This window comes from Humulus lupulus, chromosome 5 (genome assembly GCF_963169125.1).
Source record: "Humulus lupulus chromosome 5, drHumLupu1.1, whole genome shotgun sequence".
Lineage (NCBI taxonomy): Eukaryota > Viridiplantae > Streptophyta > Magnoliopsida > Rosales > Cannabaceae > Humulus > Humulus lupulus.
Genome location: NC_084797.1, coordinates 231860176 through 231875371, shown reverse-complemented (window position 1 = coordinate 231875371; position 15196 = coordinate 231860176). Strand labels below are relative to the sequence as shown.

Below are 15196 nucleotides of genomic sequence, written 5' to 3'. Positions count from 1 at the left end.
TTTGGAAAAAAGAAACGTACAATCTAAACAAAAAGAAAAGAAAAGTTTATAATAAATAACAAAAATCATTTTAAATGCAATTTATATTACAAAAAAAATTGCAAACCAACTAAAGAAAAATTTAATATAAAATTAGTAATATAAAAAATAAATAAGCTAAAAAATAACAATCAAATTACAAACATGCCCTTCTAAATTAATAAAACTTGATTAAGAGTATAACTATGGCATAAACCAACTTTTATACAAAAATATGGGATAATAAACCCATAAAAGTGAAAATTCTTAAAAAAAAGTCATAAATTAACTTTTTTTTTTTAAAAAGCCATATTTTTGCACACTCTATTAAAATTCCCATATAAAATTTAATTTCCTCTTAAATATATTTTTGCTCTCAACATAAATTCGTTATTATACATAATAGACTATAGTTAAAATTTTATTAGATAATTGCCACAAAAAAAATTATTAGATAATTAAATATTACTATTTGATTATTAAATATGTAGCCAATAAAATGTGCTAAATAATTATATTTGTTTGAAAAACTGGTGGTAACAAAAAGAAGAAAGAAAAAACTGGTGGTCTCAGCGACAATTCATGCTTTCGCTTCTCATCCTCCATGCTTTTTGCCTCTCTGCTTTTCTTCATCCCTCCTTTTATCTATTCTCGTCGGTGGTCATCGCAGACCCAGAGCTCCAGCGTTCCACGCATCATGTACGATTCATGCTTGTCATCTTCATCGCCACGAGCAGCACGTATGGTTCATGCTTCAGATCAAGTTGATTCACCAGTGGGTTATCTCCTGCTAAGGTTCTCTCTCCCTCTCTCGTTTTATTCCCTTTAGTTGTCTATCTCTCACTGGTTTAGATTTTGTTTGGATGTTTAGTTAGAACTTGGTCTTCCATTTGAATATTATTAATCGATGCTTTATTATTTTAGTTTATTGATTTTGGTTTTCGGGATTTAACTCGACTTGGGTCTCACCATGGGTTTTGTTTAAATCTGATATATGCATTGGTTTTAGATGGATTTGGAATTACCATTATTGTGTACAAGACTAGTATATAGGCTTTCCTTGAGTTATTTTTTCTTTTTCTTTCTTTCTTAATTTAGGGTTCCATTTCTTTTTCTCTTTAGTTCCATAGCTTTATTTATTGTGGAGTTGTCGTCCTTAATTGAATTGTCTTTTATGGAACGACATTTGAGGAAGCAATTGCTAAGTTAGAAGAACCGTGGAAGGAAAGCACCCTAGCCTCATCATACAACCCCTAAGGGACAACCTCCTCCTTTGGATTTCTGATGTGCAGGTCAGCAGCTCGTCAATTTCTATTTAATATTATAGTTTCTCATTCTACAAAACTTTTGACTATTTGTATCTTTTGTCTACTTTAGTTTCCTAAGTAATTTGATGATTATTTGAGTAGTTTAAATTGAAAGGGGAATATGGTCAAATTTCATTTAAAGAAATTCATATACTGTAGTCTTTTTGGATGAATTTATGGTGCTAATATCAGTACTTGAAGCTGAATTTTTTTAATCAATTTTACCAAAATTTAGTTTGTTGTTTTGTTGTCTTGTTTGTTAAAAAGGGATGAAATTGACTAACTATTGAATCAAGTTGACATGTTTTATGAAACGAAAAATTGGACAGAATTTATATCTCTACAAAGTTTGGAACTTTTATTTTGTTTCATCTATTTTCTGCATATTGTAAACAAGAGCTGAGGGAATAGGGATGGGATCTCCATGTGATCTTTTTTAATCTGAGTTTTTTCTTGAGAAACTTCTCTGACTTAGGTTGCCTCTCAAGTAAAACATTCATGGAATTTCCAATTGGATAATTAATTTTACTGAAATAGAATTGATAGAAGTTTATGGTGATGAAGCTATTATTGTGGACTAGAGTTTCTTATCTGGGCATATTTCCATTATCTTTTTTCGAACCATTGAAAAATTATATCTTTTATTATTAAAGCAATCCTGTACCTATAAATCAATAAGTATATATAAGGCATGATCAGAGAAAAAATTACTTATTTGTGAGCTGAGACGGATCGTTTATGGGGTTTGTTGCATAATATTATGTTTGTCTATTATATACATGCTCATAAGCATTCTTTAACCTTTAAGTAAACATATTATAAGAATTTAATGGTTCATATTTTGATCATTTGCCAACGCCTTTCCAACCGAAGAATGCTGTGAAGGCATATATTTTTGCAATATTTAATGAAAATTTGAAGCCTGGACTAACATCTGAGAGAAATTATGGACTATTCAAGGCTGATGGCACCATTTCATATGACATTGGGTTTCATTGACTTGATTCTTCATCTTAAAAAAAGCATTTGAACCATTATAAAATATTCTAAATTTGTCACTGCAATAATAATGAATGAACTATCATGATGTATAAGTAAAAGCATAATTGGTAGAAACTGGAACGCACATAGAAAGGCGTTTATATCATACAGTTAAGGAAAGAAAGTTCATAACAATAGGCTCAAAATATTGTTCATTTTAGTTCCCCCTGCCTAAATATTCTCATGCACTGATTAATACTTGATTGAACCTTGAATTTCATAGAAAGTTGCTATACATAAGTTAATGTTTGATCTAACTAGTTCTTCTATGTACTGATTGAGGATACTATTGTGTATGTCTTCTGTAACATGTACTACTTTGCTTCAGCTGACAACTATAAATCTTTGGCCCTATAAGCTGCATTGCTTTATTTTCCTGTATTACTAGCAGGAGCTATAGCCTGTTATTTTAATTAGAAATTTATGCAGTTTTTATATTGACAAACTGATTATCCAATATTATTTCTATTACTGTTGCTAATACATAATCTGATCTATATTTGTGATGCATAGATGGTTTGTCATAAAATCAGTAGAACTTTTATTAGAGTGCTTGCATGATAGAAATACAAACGTAACCGAGTTCATTCTTTTCCCTGAAAAATAATAATGATTACAAGTAAAATAATTTTTGTGAGCCATAGACAAAATATAAAGTCTTGGAGACATATTTTACTAACTTGACCTTGAATATTAGTTTTTTCTTTCAAGTGTATATTCAGTAGAGGATTTTTGGTAATGATAGAAGTTTTTTTGCATGACATTTTGGCAGGATGTCTACTTTGATGACGAATCTGTTGAAGTTGTGATATCTTCTCTGCGGTTGGGAGATGACAAGGACCAGGTAGGTTGAAATTATTGCGCATTCATCCTATCTATTGTGCTCTCTTGTCTTTGCTGTATATTATTTTTTTTAGTGAGAATCTGGTATGGAGTAGCCTACTGTAGGGCTATTCTTTTTGTCCATTTAAGATGAAATGGAAATGAGGTTTGATGGTTTGGTGAGCACTTCAAATTTATCTGCGTAAGACAACTTTCTTACCAGTCAAATTTGGAACTTTCTTCCTCCCTCATTTGATTTAATATTCATTTCAATGTATAAAACATGTATCAATTTACCAAGCATTTTTCTCATAATTTTAAATATTTTAGTACTGGTATACTCATGAGGAAATAATTATTGATTTTTTTTGTTTGTTTGTATATGTCACAGGCACAACTAGGTAGAGCCTCATTATATTGAGGCAGATGCCTAGTTTGATGAATTACCTTTCTATCAAAATAAAAAAGAAAAGCTAGAGCTTCGTAATGATTATATGTATATGAATTTTTATTATGATAAATATAACTGGTGAGATAGTTTGTCTTATTGGTGTGTTTCTTAGAGATTCTTTCATTGTATTTGCATGAGTTAAATATGGCTCAAGTTGTCTTACACTGCTATAGTTATAGTGAAGGGAAATTCGTACCTCAACGATGAAGGTCTTCACGATTCAAGTAAAATTGCTGCTTTTGATTTTGATGGATGTCTTGCAAATACTTCTGTTAGAAGGTTGTAATAATATTCATTAAGCACTGATTAATTACATTTCATTGAAGTGCAATATTAGTATAGTATATTGAACTATAATTACCAGAAGAAATTAAACAAAATCGAACTAAAATACATTTCATTCCAATACAAAGTTTTTAAATCTTATTATATTGATTCTAATGTTCAAGCTCACTTAAGGTTCTTGTGAACTAAGATGCCCGAGACATTTTCAATGTGTGCACTTACAGAATGCTTCATTTGTTGGAAGCTTTACACAAATTTGGCTCACTAACAACTAGATTTGATGCACTTATTGCGGGGTAGGTCCAGATGCTTGGTCTCTGATGTATATCCTTCAATACCTGCTAAGCTACAAAGCCTGTACAATGATGGCTATAAACTGGTTATTTTCTTTCCATATAATCTATCTCAAATGTAATGTATTTGTCTTGTGATTTCTCCTAGTTTGACATTGTTCACCTGGTCAATGCTTCGTGAGCTTCTAATTATTTACATCATTCACCTGATTCCATTTGTAATCATTGTCAGGTTATCTTTACCAATGAATCAAACATTGAGCGCTGGAAAAATAAGAGACAAGTTGCTGTGGACTCAAAAATTGGTCGCCTAAACAAATTATTGAGACAGTGAAAATCCCAATTCAGGTCATGCTTATATATTGTGACTATTGGATATAATATATATATATATCTCATGCTTGTATAATTTTTGGGCACTTTGATAAGTACAAGTCTTTACATAGTTGTAGCGAGTTCCTGGTGGTATATATGAATTCTTGTATTCAACTGCATATTTTGGGAGCAGCTTTCCCATTTGTGTTCATCCTTTCGTCTTTTAGCTTGCCAATTAGAATAGTGTGTTTGCCAATGGCCACCTTTACTCTAAGTTTTGTTATTTGCAGTTTCTTAATCAAAAGGTTTCCCATTAACTGAAAAAAATTATTCTCATTTTTAGGTTCTTTTGGTTTCAAAAGTACAGAGAAAATTTCAGAAAATTTGCTGAATGATTTGCACTGCAATTACAAATATGTAGGTTTTCATTGTTTGTGGAGTAAGTAATTCTAATGGTCAAGCAGACAATCCCTACCGCAAACCAAAACCAGGGATGTGCTTCATATGGTGGATTGTTGTATTCTGTGGGTAAATTATACCTAAACTATATTTATTGTCTTTGTTTACTCGAGAATTTTTTAACTTCTCAATAGTAAGAACATAAAAAATAAAAATCATCATTAGTTATTGCAAATAAACAAAGAATTTGATGTGCAATATAATAGTTTTAATATCTTTTTCCATCATAAGTTCTAATTATATATGATTAAATGAAGAATTTGTTAGATATGCTTTAGTTCTAATGGTTCTTTATAAATTGTTGTATATTGTATCATTGTGTGCATTTTTTTTAATAAAGAGTTACAACTTTTGGTGTTTCGGGAACTAAAGAGAAAGAGCATAGCAGCTGCTGCACTCAAGTCACTTCAATAAATTTGAGAAATACAAGATAGAGTTGAACGACTCATATAAGAATACTCAAGTATACTTATAACTTGTTCATGTTGCACAAAACTGATTACTTATAAATTGATATTATATTTGTATCTGATGAAATATATTTTGATTAAGTTTGCTATGTAATTTTTGTCTTTGTAATATGTAAATTTGGTTTATTTTTTTATTGTTGACTATTGTTTGTGTAATAAATCTATAAAATTGTTGAATAAAAAAGTTTATTTCTTTTATTAGAAAGTATTAGAACTAATCAAATATAAATTTAATGTTACAAATGTTAAATTAATTTAATTTTTGATGTGCATTATTTTACTACACCACATTCTTTTAGGACTTGCAACGCGAGCCCTAAAAAATTACTTAAAGGCACCCAACCTGATTTTGTAGGACTTGCGTTGCGAGTCCTAAAAAATTACTCAACCCGATTTTTTAAGGCACTCAACAGGAGTCCTAAAAACTTACTTAAAGGCACTCAACGAGATTTTTTAGGACTCGCAAACATTCTTTTAGGACTCGCATTGCGCGTCCTAAAAAGCCTTAGCTTTTAAGGCTCTCAAATAGAGGACTCGCAATGCTAGTCCTAAAAAGCCTTTTTTGTAATAGTGTATAAATCACTATTAAACTATATACATAATAAAATGATCATATATTATTAAATAAAATCTCAACTATATATTGAAACCACTGCTACAAAATTGGGCTTTCCCGACACCCAACCACGACAAACAACTCTGTTGACTGTCGTAATTGTTTAGGACTTTACGCCGACAGTTAAAAACTGTAGGCATAGAGACTAACGCCGACACCTAATAACTGTCACCATTGCTTTTCACTATCGCTATTGACCCCAACACCAACAGTTAATTCGAGACCAATGCTGACAGTTAAAATATGTCGTTATTGACCCCAACGCCGACAGTTAATTTGAGACCAATGCCGACTGTTAAAATGTGTCGCTATTGACCCCAACGCCGACAATTAAAATGTGTTGATATTGACCCCAACGCCGACAGTTAATTCGAGACCAATGCTGACAGTTAAAATGTGTCGCTTTTGACCCTAAGACCGACAGTTAATTCAAGACCAATGCCGATAGTTAAACGTTATCGCTATTGACTCCAACACCGACAGTTAATAAAAGTCCAATGCCGTCAGTCATAAAATGTCGCCAAAATTCAAATAAAAAATTATAATTAATGAATAGTATAATTTTAAAAATAAACTAAATTATGTAAAAATATATCTATAAAAATTATATATTTATTAAATGCTTTTAAAACTAGATTTTTTTTTCTAAATTTTTCATATTATTAACTTTTGTATTTATAATAATTTTTATATCAAAATTTAAATTTATTATTCTTTAACATATTTATGAAATTAACTATATTATTGACTATATTATTCTTTAACATATTTATAAAATTTATATTAGTTAAAAAAGAGTTATTTTATTAATTAGAAAAATATTATAAAAAAATTTAATATATAAAGCAAAATTCATTGCCACAAGTTTTAATTTTTTCTCAACAAAATATTAGATTAATAATAATGAATTACGATTTAAGCGAATTTTTTTTTAGAGGGAAACTAAAAAAAATTAAGGTGGGATTACTTTTTTCTTGCTCCCGCGTCTTTCTCACTTCGTTCTCTCTGTATAACTCCCCACTATTTTCATAAACATTTTCATTGAAATTGAAACACGCCTCCATTTTCTCAAACATTTTTCAGACCTCCTTCCTTCGAAACCCCCTCCCTATTTAGCCCTTTGTAGTTTTTTAAGTTTCAAAGCCCTTAACCCATTTTCCCTCAACTGATTTCAGGTGCGCTTTGGCAGTTTTTGGGGCTGTGGTCTTCGGCTATTGTAGAAGATCAGTTCGACAGCTGCCTTCGAGTTTAAAATCTCAATTTTTTTGGGATTTCTAGTTGCATCATCTGTCTAATTTAAGATCTAATTTCGTTCAGTTTTAAGAAGTAGGTCCTTGGCGGTGGTTAGCGGCGGCAGTTGGCGACGAACCAGTAAAAAAGGGTTTCATTTATTAAAAACCCTTACATTTCTGCTGCAAAGAGGAGCCGCACAAAGGTTCTCTCGGCACCTGCTCCATCTCCGGCGACGTGAACTATTTTCGGCACCGACTGCGTTATTTTCGACGGCGCCAAGCCTAGAGGACAGCGGCAGCATTTGTATCCTCCATTTTTAGCGACACCAAGGTATTTCTCCCTCAATTTTTTTCATTTATTTGATAGTTTGAAAAGGGATTTTGTACCTTTGTGTGTACTTTTGTGTTGTATGTTCGTAGAAACGCAAGTTTAACATTGTCCATACCTCATATTAATCTACTTATTAAGAAGCACCTTGTAATTCTTAGCCAAGGATTTATTGGAATGTGTTCTTTTCATTTTAGATTGTTGTTAGGAGTTCCCTATTGGTTTCTTAATTTTTGGGAATATTTTTCTGATATACCTGTGTTCTATGGATGTTAGCCTACCGTAGTGGGAGAGATTCAGACACCAATGGATGTTGCAATGATTGAGTTCATAGACCCAAGAGAGCCTGTAGCGGTTAGTATAATGTTTCTCTCTCTCTCTCTCTCTCTCTCTCTCTCTTCTCTGTAATTGTTATTGTGTAATATCTAATTTGTTTGTGTCCTGCATATGATGATTGTTTCTGGGATTGCCACTTCTCCTAGTGAATTCGTTGCATTTTATAGTTGTTTTCATGATTGGTGTGGGGAAAAGCTTAGTTTATCAGTGGTTGGTTTATGTGCCTACTATGATAATTGACCATGCACTATGCATATGTTATCAAGTATTTATATCCTCTTTTAATTCTACAGGTTATTCCAATATTAAGAGCTGGTCTAGCTCTAGCAGAGCATGCATCATCAATTTTGCCAGCAACAAAAACATATCATCTAGGTAAGAAAGTTCATACTCATATCACGTATATCATTAGAGTTGTAGATGAGTTGAGTGTTTTTTAGTTGTTTATGTTAGAATTTCACTATTCAGCATTTCCCTCTGGAACGCAACCAGTTCTTCTGCATTTTTCTATTCATCTAGAAAATTGATTTTTTTTTCATTACCAAACATTTAATTTTCATTTTTTGCATATTAAGGGATGGTCAGAAACGAGGAGACACTTCAACTTATATAAGATGTGTTTAAAATGATCTCTATGTTTAGATTTAAGATAGTTTCTTGCATATTACAGCACCTGATTTTCAAACTATTATGCATCTCTTTGTATTGAATCTTAGGTGGCACAATAGTGGCAGCTCTCAACCTGATAAAGAAATGTGGGGTTGAGAACAGTCAAATTAAAGTGGTAACATATCTACAACTTATTCTTCACTATTTCTGTCAATTTTATTTCATAGTTAATGGAGTTGGAAATGAGTTTGTATATGAACTCTCTGAAAGTATCTTAATCTTGAACTTTCGTTGCTTTACATATAAAGTAGTGGTGAAATTGATGAAGGGAGGAACAAATTAAATAAATTAATTAATAAAGTGGGAACAAGAACACTAATAACGTTGAAAATCTCAACCAACCTTTGGAGGTACAGACTGCAGACACCTTTATATACACCAACTGTTCTGTTTTTTTTTTATCAATAATTCCTTCTTAATATTCTTTTTGGACCCTGCTGTTTATATGTATTTAGACATGCATAGTTTTATGGCTTTATGTTAGTGCTTAAAATTCAGCAGCTGCATTTTGACTTAGAGTAAAACACTTTTATATGGACGTGAATGTGCATTAACTATATGTGTTTTTAGAGTCTAGTATGATCCATACACTACTACAAAAAAGGGCAATTGTGTCAGTCAAACGCGTCAGTCAACGCAGTTGATTGACGCTGTTGACCAAAAATTAGTATTTGTGACAGTTAGGCACTGTCACAAATGATGGGGCAATTGCGTCATAACATACACTGACGCTGTTTAATGGGACCGTTTGCGTCAGTGCCCCACTGACGCAAACGGGTCGTTAACAGCGTCAGTGAGGCACTGACGGTAATGGCCCGTTTGCGTCAGTGGGGCACTGACGCAAGCACCTAAGTGAAACGCGCGTTTCACTATGGAGCGTTTGCGTCAGTGGGGCACTGACGCAAACAGCCGTTACCGTCAGTGGGGCACTGACGCAAACGGCCCGAATAACCTAAATAAACCCTCATCGTCCCGTGTACAGACCCATTTACCTAATGTTCAGAAACGAAAATGCTTGAAAAACCAGAGAAACCAGCGGCGCCTCCTTCCACATTTGCTCACCTAGGTACGTTTTTATCAAAAAAAAATTCAATTTTAATGTAAAAATAGTGATTTATATATGTTTATGTAACTTATATATAGTTTTTTTTTTAATTTTTTGTATAGATTTTGTATTTTTGAAGATTGTAGTTTGAAAACCCATAAAATTTCTTGGTTTTTTGGGGTTTTCTACATCAAGAACTCACATTGCTCAATTATCACAAGTAAGTGCAATTTTATTAATTTTTGTGATTTTTTTTTTTATAAATTGACATAATTTCGGATTTTTTAATTTTTGGATAGTTTTATATTAATGATTATGTAATTGTTTTAGGTTTAAACTTTGCATTTTAATATTTGATTTTTTTAAGTAGGTTTAATACTTAGAAATTTAGAACACACAAGAGTACATATATTAACTTTGATATCTGAATTACTTTTATAGTTTTGATCACAAATGTTAACTCTAGATAAATGTTAAAAAAAAATTATACTGTTGTTTTTTCGTTTCTGCTGCTGTTTTTTTGTTTTTGGTGTTGATTTTTTTTTATCAAAATAGGCCAGAGAAATTGGCACAAATATTTGCAATTTCCCTGGTTAATACTTTATGTGACAGTGCCCAACTGACGCAAAAAATACTCATTTTTAACATTTGTGGCAGTGCCCCACTGACGCAAATGACACTCTGGTTTGCGTCATGGGCAATTGCGTCACATATCAAACTGACGCAAAAAATCAATTGTGGCAGTTATAAACTGACGCAAATGACATTTTTTGTTGTAGTGATATACAATGTGCATTAACTAAATTCAAGGTTAGTACACCTTTCTCATGCAAAATAACATTTATTTATATGCACATTACCTTTGATTTTGTCATTTATGGATGTATATTTTGGTAAATAACTATGTGTTTCAATTTGGATTTTGAGTTGCACTTACACTTAGTGTATTGCTTTGATACTTTGTATTTTCTTTGTCTTGTTCTAGTTTGAAAATTTTAATTTATTGATTTTGTTTTGATATAAATTATTAGAGAGATAAAATTAGTTCATTGAAATTATTGAGTATGTAAAAATATTAAGAAAAAAATTATTTAGTTTTTAATGTATTTGTTGAATATTGACTTGTATGTATGCTCATGTTTAAATGGTGATTGTTGACACTTCTTAGCTTACTTCTTGTGTGTTTCATATATTGGATATTGTTTAACAATTGCTCCTTGATGACTTGACTAGTAGTAATGTGCTGAATAGATTAGTAACTTTGGTTTGGGTTCTCTTATTGAAACATGTTTTATTGCTTCTTGGTTCCTTTGACAAAGGTATGAATTGTTGAGCAAACATGTTAAATAAACTAGAGTACTGTAATTGTATTTATTAGTTTGTTGAGAAATGTCTTGATGCTTAGCTAGAAGATTTAAGCATAAAAATTGCTAAATCTGAACCACCTCAGTATATATGTTCATGTAGCCACCTCATATACTCATGTGGGTCTCAAAATCATGTATAATATTTTTTGAAAAAAAAAAGTCTCTGGTCGGACTTGCTCTGCCATTTTAGGCTAGTTTTAGAGGTTGCCAATATATTACACTTGCTATATTTGTGTGGCCATTTGTATGACTTTAGAATAACATTTTTTTTAACCAGAATATATATTTTAACTTGGAGGGGACATAATTCTAATCACCTTGTTCTTGCTTAAGTGAGTACTTTGACTTTCCAAATTTAATGTCTATTTCTGGAACTCATTTTTGTATGTTGTTAAATCATAATAGAGTTATTTCTCTATGTTGTATTCTCTCTCCAATCACTTGAGCTAACTAAGACACTATTTATCAATATAATTTGTTAGCAAGAGGGATGTGTAAAAGTTATGAGTAAACTTAATTACACTACAATAAAAATCTAGTTGTAATTTTTCATGTTTGGTGTATTATAATTTGATTTTTCATATTTCAGGGATAATTTTAGAAATAAATTCATGATAGCCGGTCCTTATTTTGGAAAGACTATTGGTGACGAGGGTGAGTACAAGGACAAGAAGAAGAAAGATATGTTATTTGACAATGAATTTAGTGTTTTATTTTATTTGTAATTTTTATTAGAGTAAATGATTCTTTTTTTAGTGGCTAATTATTTACTTTGTAAATCTAGGTACATATTTTTAAGGTCAAGGTGATTATGTTTATAGACAAGGTTATATGCTTTTTGAGTAAGTAGTAGTGTTATATTTGTTCCAAAATTTGTTTTAATAGATTTGTAAATATTTTGTATAAGTTTTGTTATTTTAATCTATAATTTTTTAGATTCGTATATAAATGTTTCATTTAAATTATAATTTTTAATTTAAAATAAAAATAAATTAAATTTTTTTGCAAGCAACGGCGACATCTAATAACTGTCGGTGTTGCTTTTTAACTGTCGACATTGCCAGCAACAGTGATACCTAATAATTGTCGGCGTTGTCCCACAATAACGATAACTTTTAACTATCGGCGTTGCTAGCAACAGCGACACCTAATAAATGTTGGTGTTGCCTGCAACAGCGACAGTTTTTAACTGTAGGCGTAATTACTCCTACGTCGGCATAGGCAAATACGACAGTTAGTCGACTGTCGTCGTTGCTTAATAGTGACAGTTAAAAACTGTCGGGAAATCTCATTTTTGTAGTAGTGAACGAACTATAGTTACATACATAAATGTTACATAATTTTAGAGAAATTACTATACACAGGGAAGCATTCTTATAAATATATATTTGAAATGATCATCAACACAAGATATCATGAAATAACAATTTTAGTTTTTCTAATAAAATTGCAAAAGATGAGAAACTAGCTAGAATATCAATATACTTGTATATATCATGTGCTACAAACACCTTCAAACAAACAACCCAGTATACATATGCATATATAAATGAGCATAATTAAATTTTGCATATATATATCAATATGTATATAAAGAAAAGTTTATCAAACATAACATTATTAAGCCATCACAATGACATGTTTTTTTCTTCTCTTAAATTTCAAAAAGATAATCGAAATTAAGGGCGCCATTTAACAATAACTCATAATTATTGGTGTACACCCTCTTCAAAATATTACTTATTCATTAAAATAAAAACTAAACAAATAAAAATACAATTGAGTTCATAGCTAGGAAACAATTTCAATGCAAGCAATATATATATATTAAATTTGTTAGTGTTGGTATTTATCTAGTGATCAAGAAACAAGATCTAAACCATATCATAGTATGACAAACAAATCCTAGTAACTTGACTGTTTCTATTCTTGAAAAGAGACTAACAATAGCTTTGCTAAGCGGCTTATCATTCCCTATGTGCATTACACACATATATAGATAATATTATATTTAAAGCAATTGTATATACAAGACCACACCACACTACTACTAGTGGATTTCTGTGAGAAAGAATTTATTTCAAAATTTTGAAATAAAATACACTTTTTACTTATTGATACTGAATATAATTAATCACTATTATTGTTATTGCACAAGTAAATTGGTTTGAAGTAAAGGACCTTTCTTCCATTTATCTTTCACTATTTAATGTCTCAATTATTAAATTATGTCATGAAAACAGACTTAACAAACGGCCCACTACAATATAAGTGAGACCTTCCAAACTATGATAGGACCCTTATCTCAATTAATGCTTACAAAGATGTCCACGCTCAAACAATAAAAATTCACTACCAACCATACAACTGTCTACCTTTTATGTTATTTTTTACCCAAAAAAATAAAAATGAACAAATAGGTGCATAATTCCTTTATCCTTTAAAACTAGTCTCCATTATGATAATGCCACTACAAAAAACGGGACTTTTGCCGGTGCAAATTTGCGCCGGAAAAAGTAAGGTTTTGCGCCGGCAAAACCCATGAAGTTTTTGCCGGCCCCGTCGCTAATTTCACTTTTGCCGACATAAATGTAATGCGTCGGTAATGGTATCTTTTGGCGACGCAAAAATACGCCGGGAAAAATAAGAATGCGCCAGCAAATTTTTTTGTCACGTGTTGTGGAAAATACTTTTAGCGGCGCAAAAATGCGCCGGTAAAAGTTGACTCTTTTAGTGGCGCATTTTTGCGCCGGTAAAAGTAATTTTTAAATAATATTTTTGATTAAATTACTAATTTTATTTTCAATATATTAATATTAATTAATAATTTTTTATTTTAATATATTACTAATTATTTAATTTTTTAGTAATATTATTTAATTAGAAATAAAATTAAAATTAAAATTTTATAAATAAATAAAAATTACAACTATTAATATTTATTGTCTCCACCAAACATGAAAATATAAAAGTAGTTTAGTAAAATAAATGTGTCATAAATTAAACTTTTAATAAATAAAAAAAAAACTTCTACAAATGAGTACTGCCCGCCTCATCATCCCCGCCCCCGTCAGCATCATCGTCATCGTCCAGATCCTGGTCTGGTAAGTCAACTGTAAAATCAGGAGCCAATTCACCAACCTGCTCCAACAAAGCACTGAGCAGAAGATCTTGACGCTGTTGCCGACTCTCAAGTTTGGTATTATGCTTTTTTAGGTTTTGATTTTCTAGCATAATGTCCTCAGTTCGCTGCAAAAGGCTGTCCATTTCATGTGGCAATTGCCCGGACATTTGAGAAGTTGACAAAAAACATATATTATAAAAGTAACTTAAATATAGTTGTTATTAAGATAAACAAATACATATAAAACATTAAAATAAAAATTAATGTTAACGGCTATATTTTTTGTAATTAATGTTAATTTTCCTAAGACTAACAAAATTTGGGCAGCATAACAGCTATATTTTAAACTATCCCAAAATTTTATAAAACATGCAAACTACACACAAAAATATACATAATATTACTAGATCAATATAGAGAATATTCCCAGAGCATGCACAACATAAACGTATATTTACTTAAAATTTCTAAAATATTTTAAAATTTGATTTTTAATTGCTAAAATTTAATCTTATTATAATACCAAATCTAATCTCATAATCTTAAGATTAATCGAATACTAATTAAATTAATTTCTAATTATGAGATTATATTAGATCATCTAATGTAATGATTTTTACTATACTATCATGCACAACATAAAATTTGATTTTTTCTTGTACTTCTTTTTCTAAAATTTAAAACAGAAAATAAAAAAAAACAAAAAAAAATTAAATCATATATAAACAGAAATAAATAAATAAAAAATACAAAACAGAAAAAAAAAACATAAATATAAATATAACTATATACATTTTTCGGTTTAAATATATATTAGTTTATATATAATATATATTAGTTTAAATATATAATATATATCAGATTATGTAATATATATATCACTTTATATATAATATAATATATATCAGTTTATATATAATATATATATCCGTTTATATATATAATATATAACATATATAAATATATATATAGGTATACCTGTGGTCCGGTCGGCAAGGTGTGGCAGAGTGGTCCGTCG

General features: G+C 30.5%; 1 protein-coding gene and 1 long non-coding RNA gene across 5 annotated transcripts; both read left to right on the top strand.

Moving 5' to 3' along the window:
* The first annotated feature begins 381 nt into the window (after positions 1–381).
* Positions 382–5146, top strand: LOC133778359 (uncharacterized). Of its 3 annotated transcripts, none has more exons than XR_009869089.1 (5): positions 382–793; positions 1141–1310; positions 3139–4303; positions 4450–4565; positions 4954–5146. It is a non-coding gene; the product is annotated as an uncharacterized LOC133778359 (long non-coding RNA). The 3 variants fall into 3 exon arrangements; XR_009869088.1 differs by having other exon boundaries at positions 384–1310; positions 3139–3918; positions 4149–4303; XR_009869087.1 differs by having other exon boundaries at positions 384–1310.
* Positions 5147–7500: 2354 nt separating this feature from the next.
* On the top strand, positions 7501–9242 carry LOC133834046 (uracil phosphoribosyltransferase-like). Of its 2 annotated transcripts, none has more exons than XM_062263567.1 (4): positions 7501–7640; positions 7914–7991; positions 8267–8348; positions 8690–9242. In XM_062263567.1, exons 2-4 carry the CDS (start codon positions 7944–7946, stop codon positions 8923–8925), a joined length of 366 nt encoding a protein of 121 aa, XP_062119551.1. In that variant the 5' UTR covers positions 7501–7640; positions 7914–7943; the 3' UTR covers positions 8926–9242. The 2 variants fall into 2 exon arrangements, 1 of the variants encoding a protein (XP_062119551.1); XR_009893287.1 differs by lacking the exon at positions 8690–9242 and adding an exon at positions 8549–8578 and having other exon boundaries at positions 7507–7640.
* The last annotated feature ends 5954 nt before the right edge of the window (positions 9243–15196 follow it).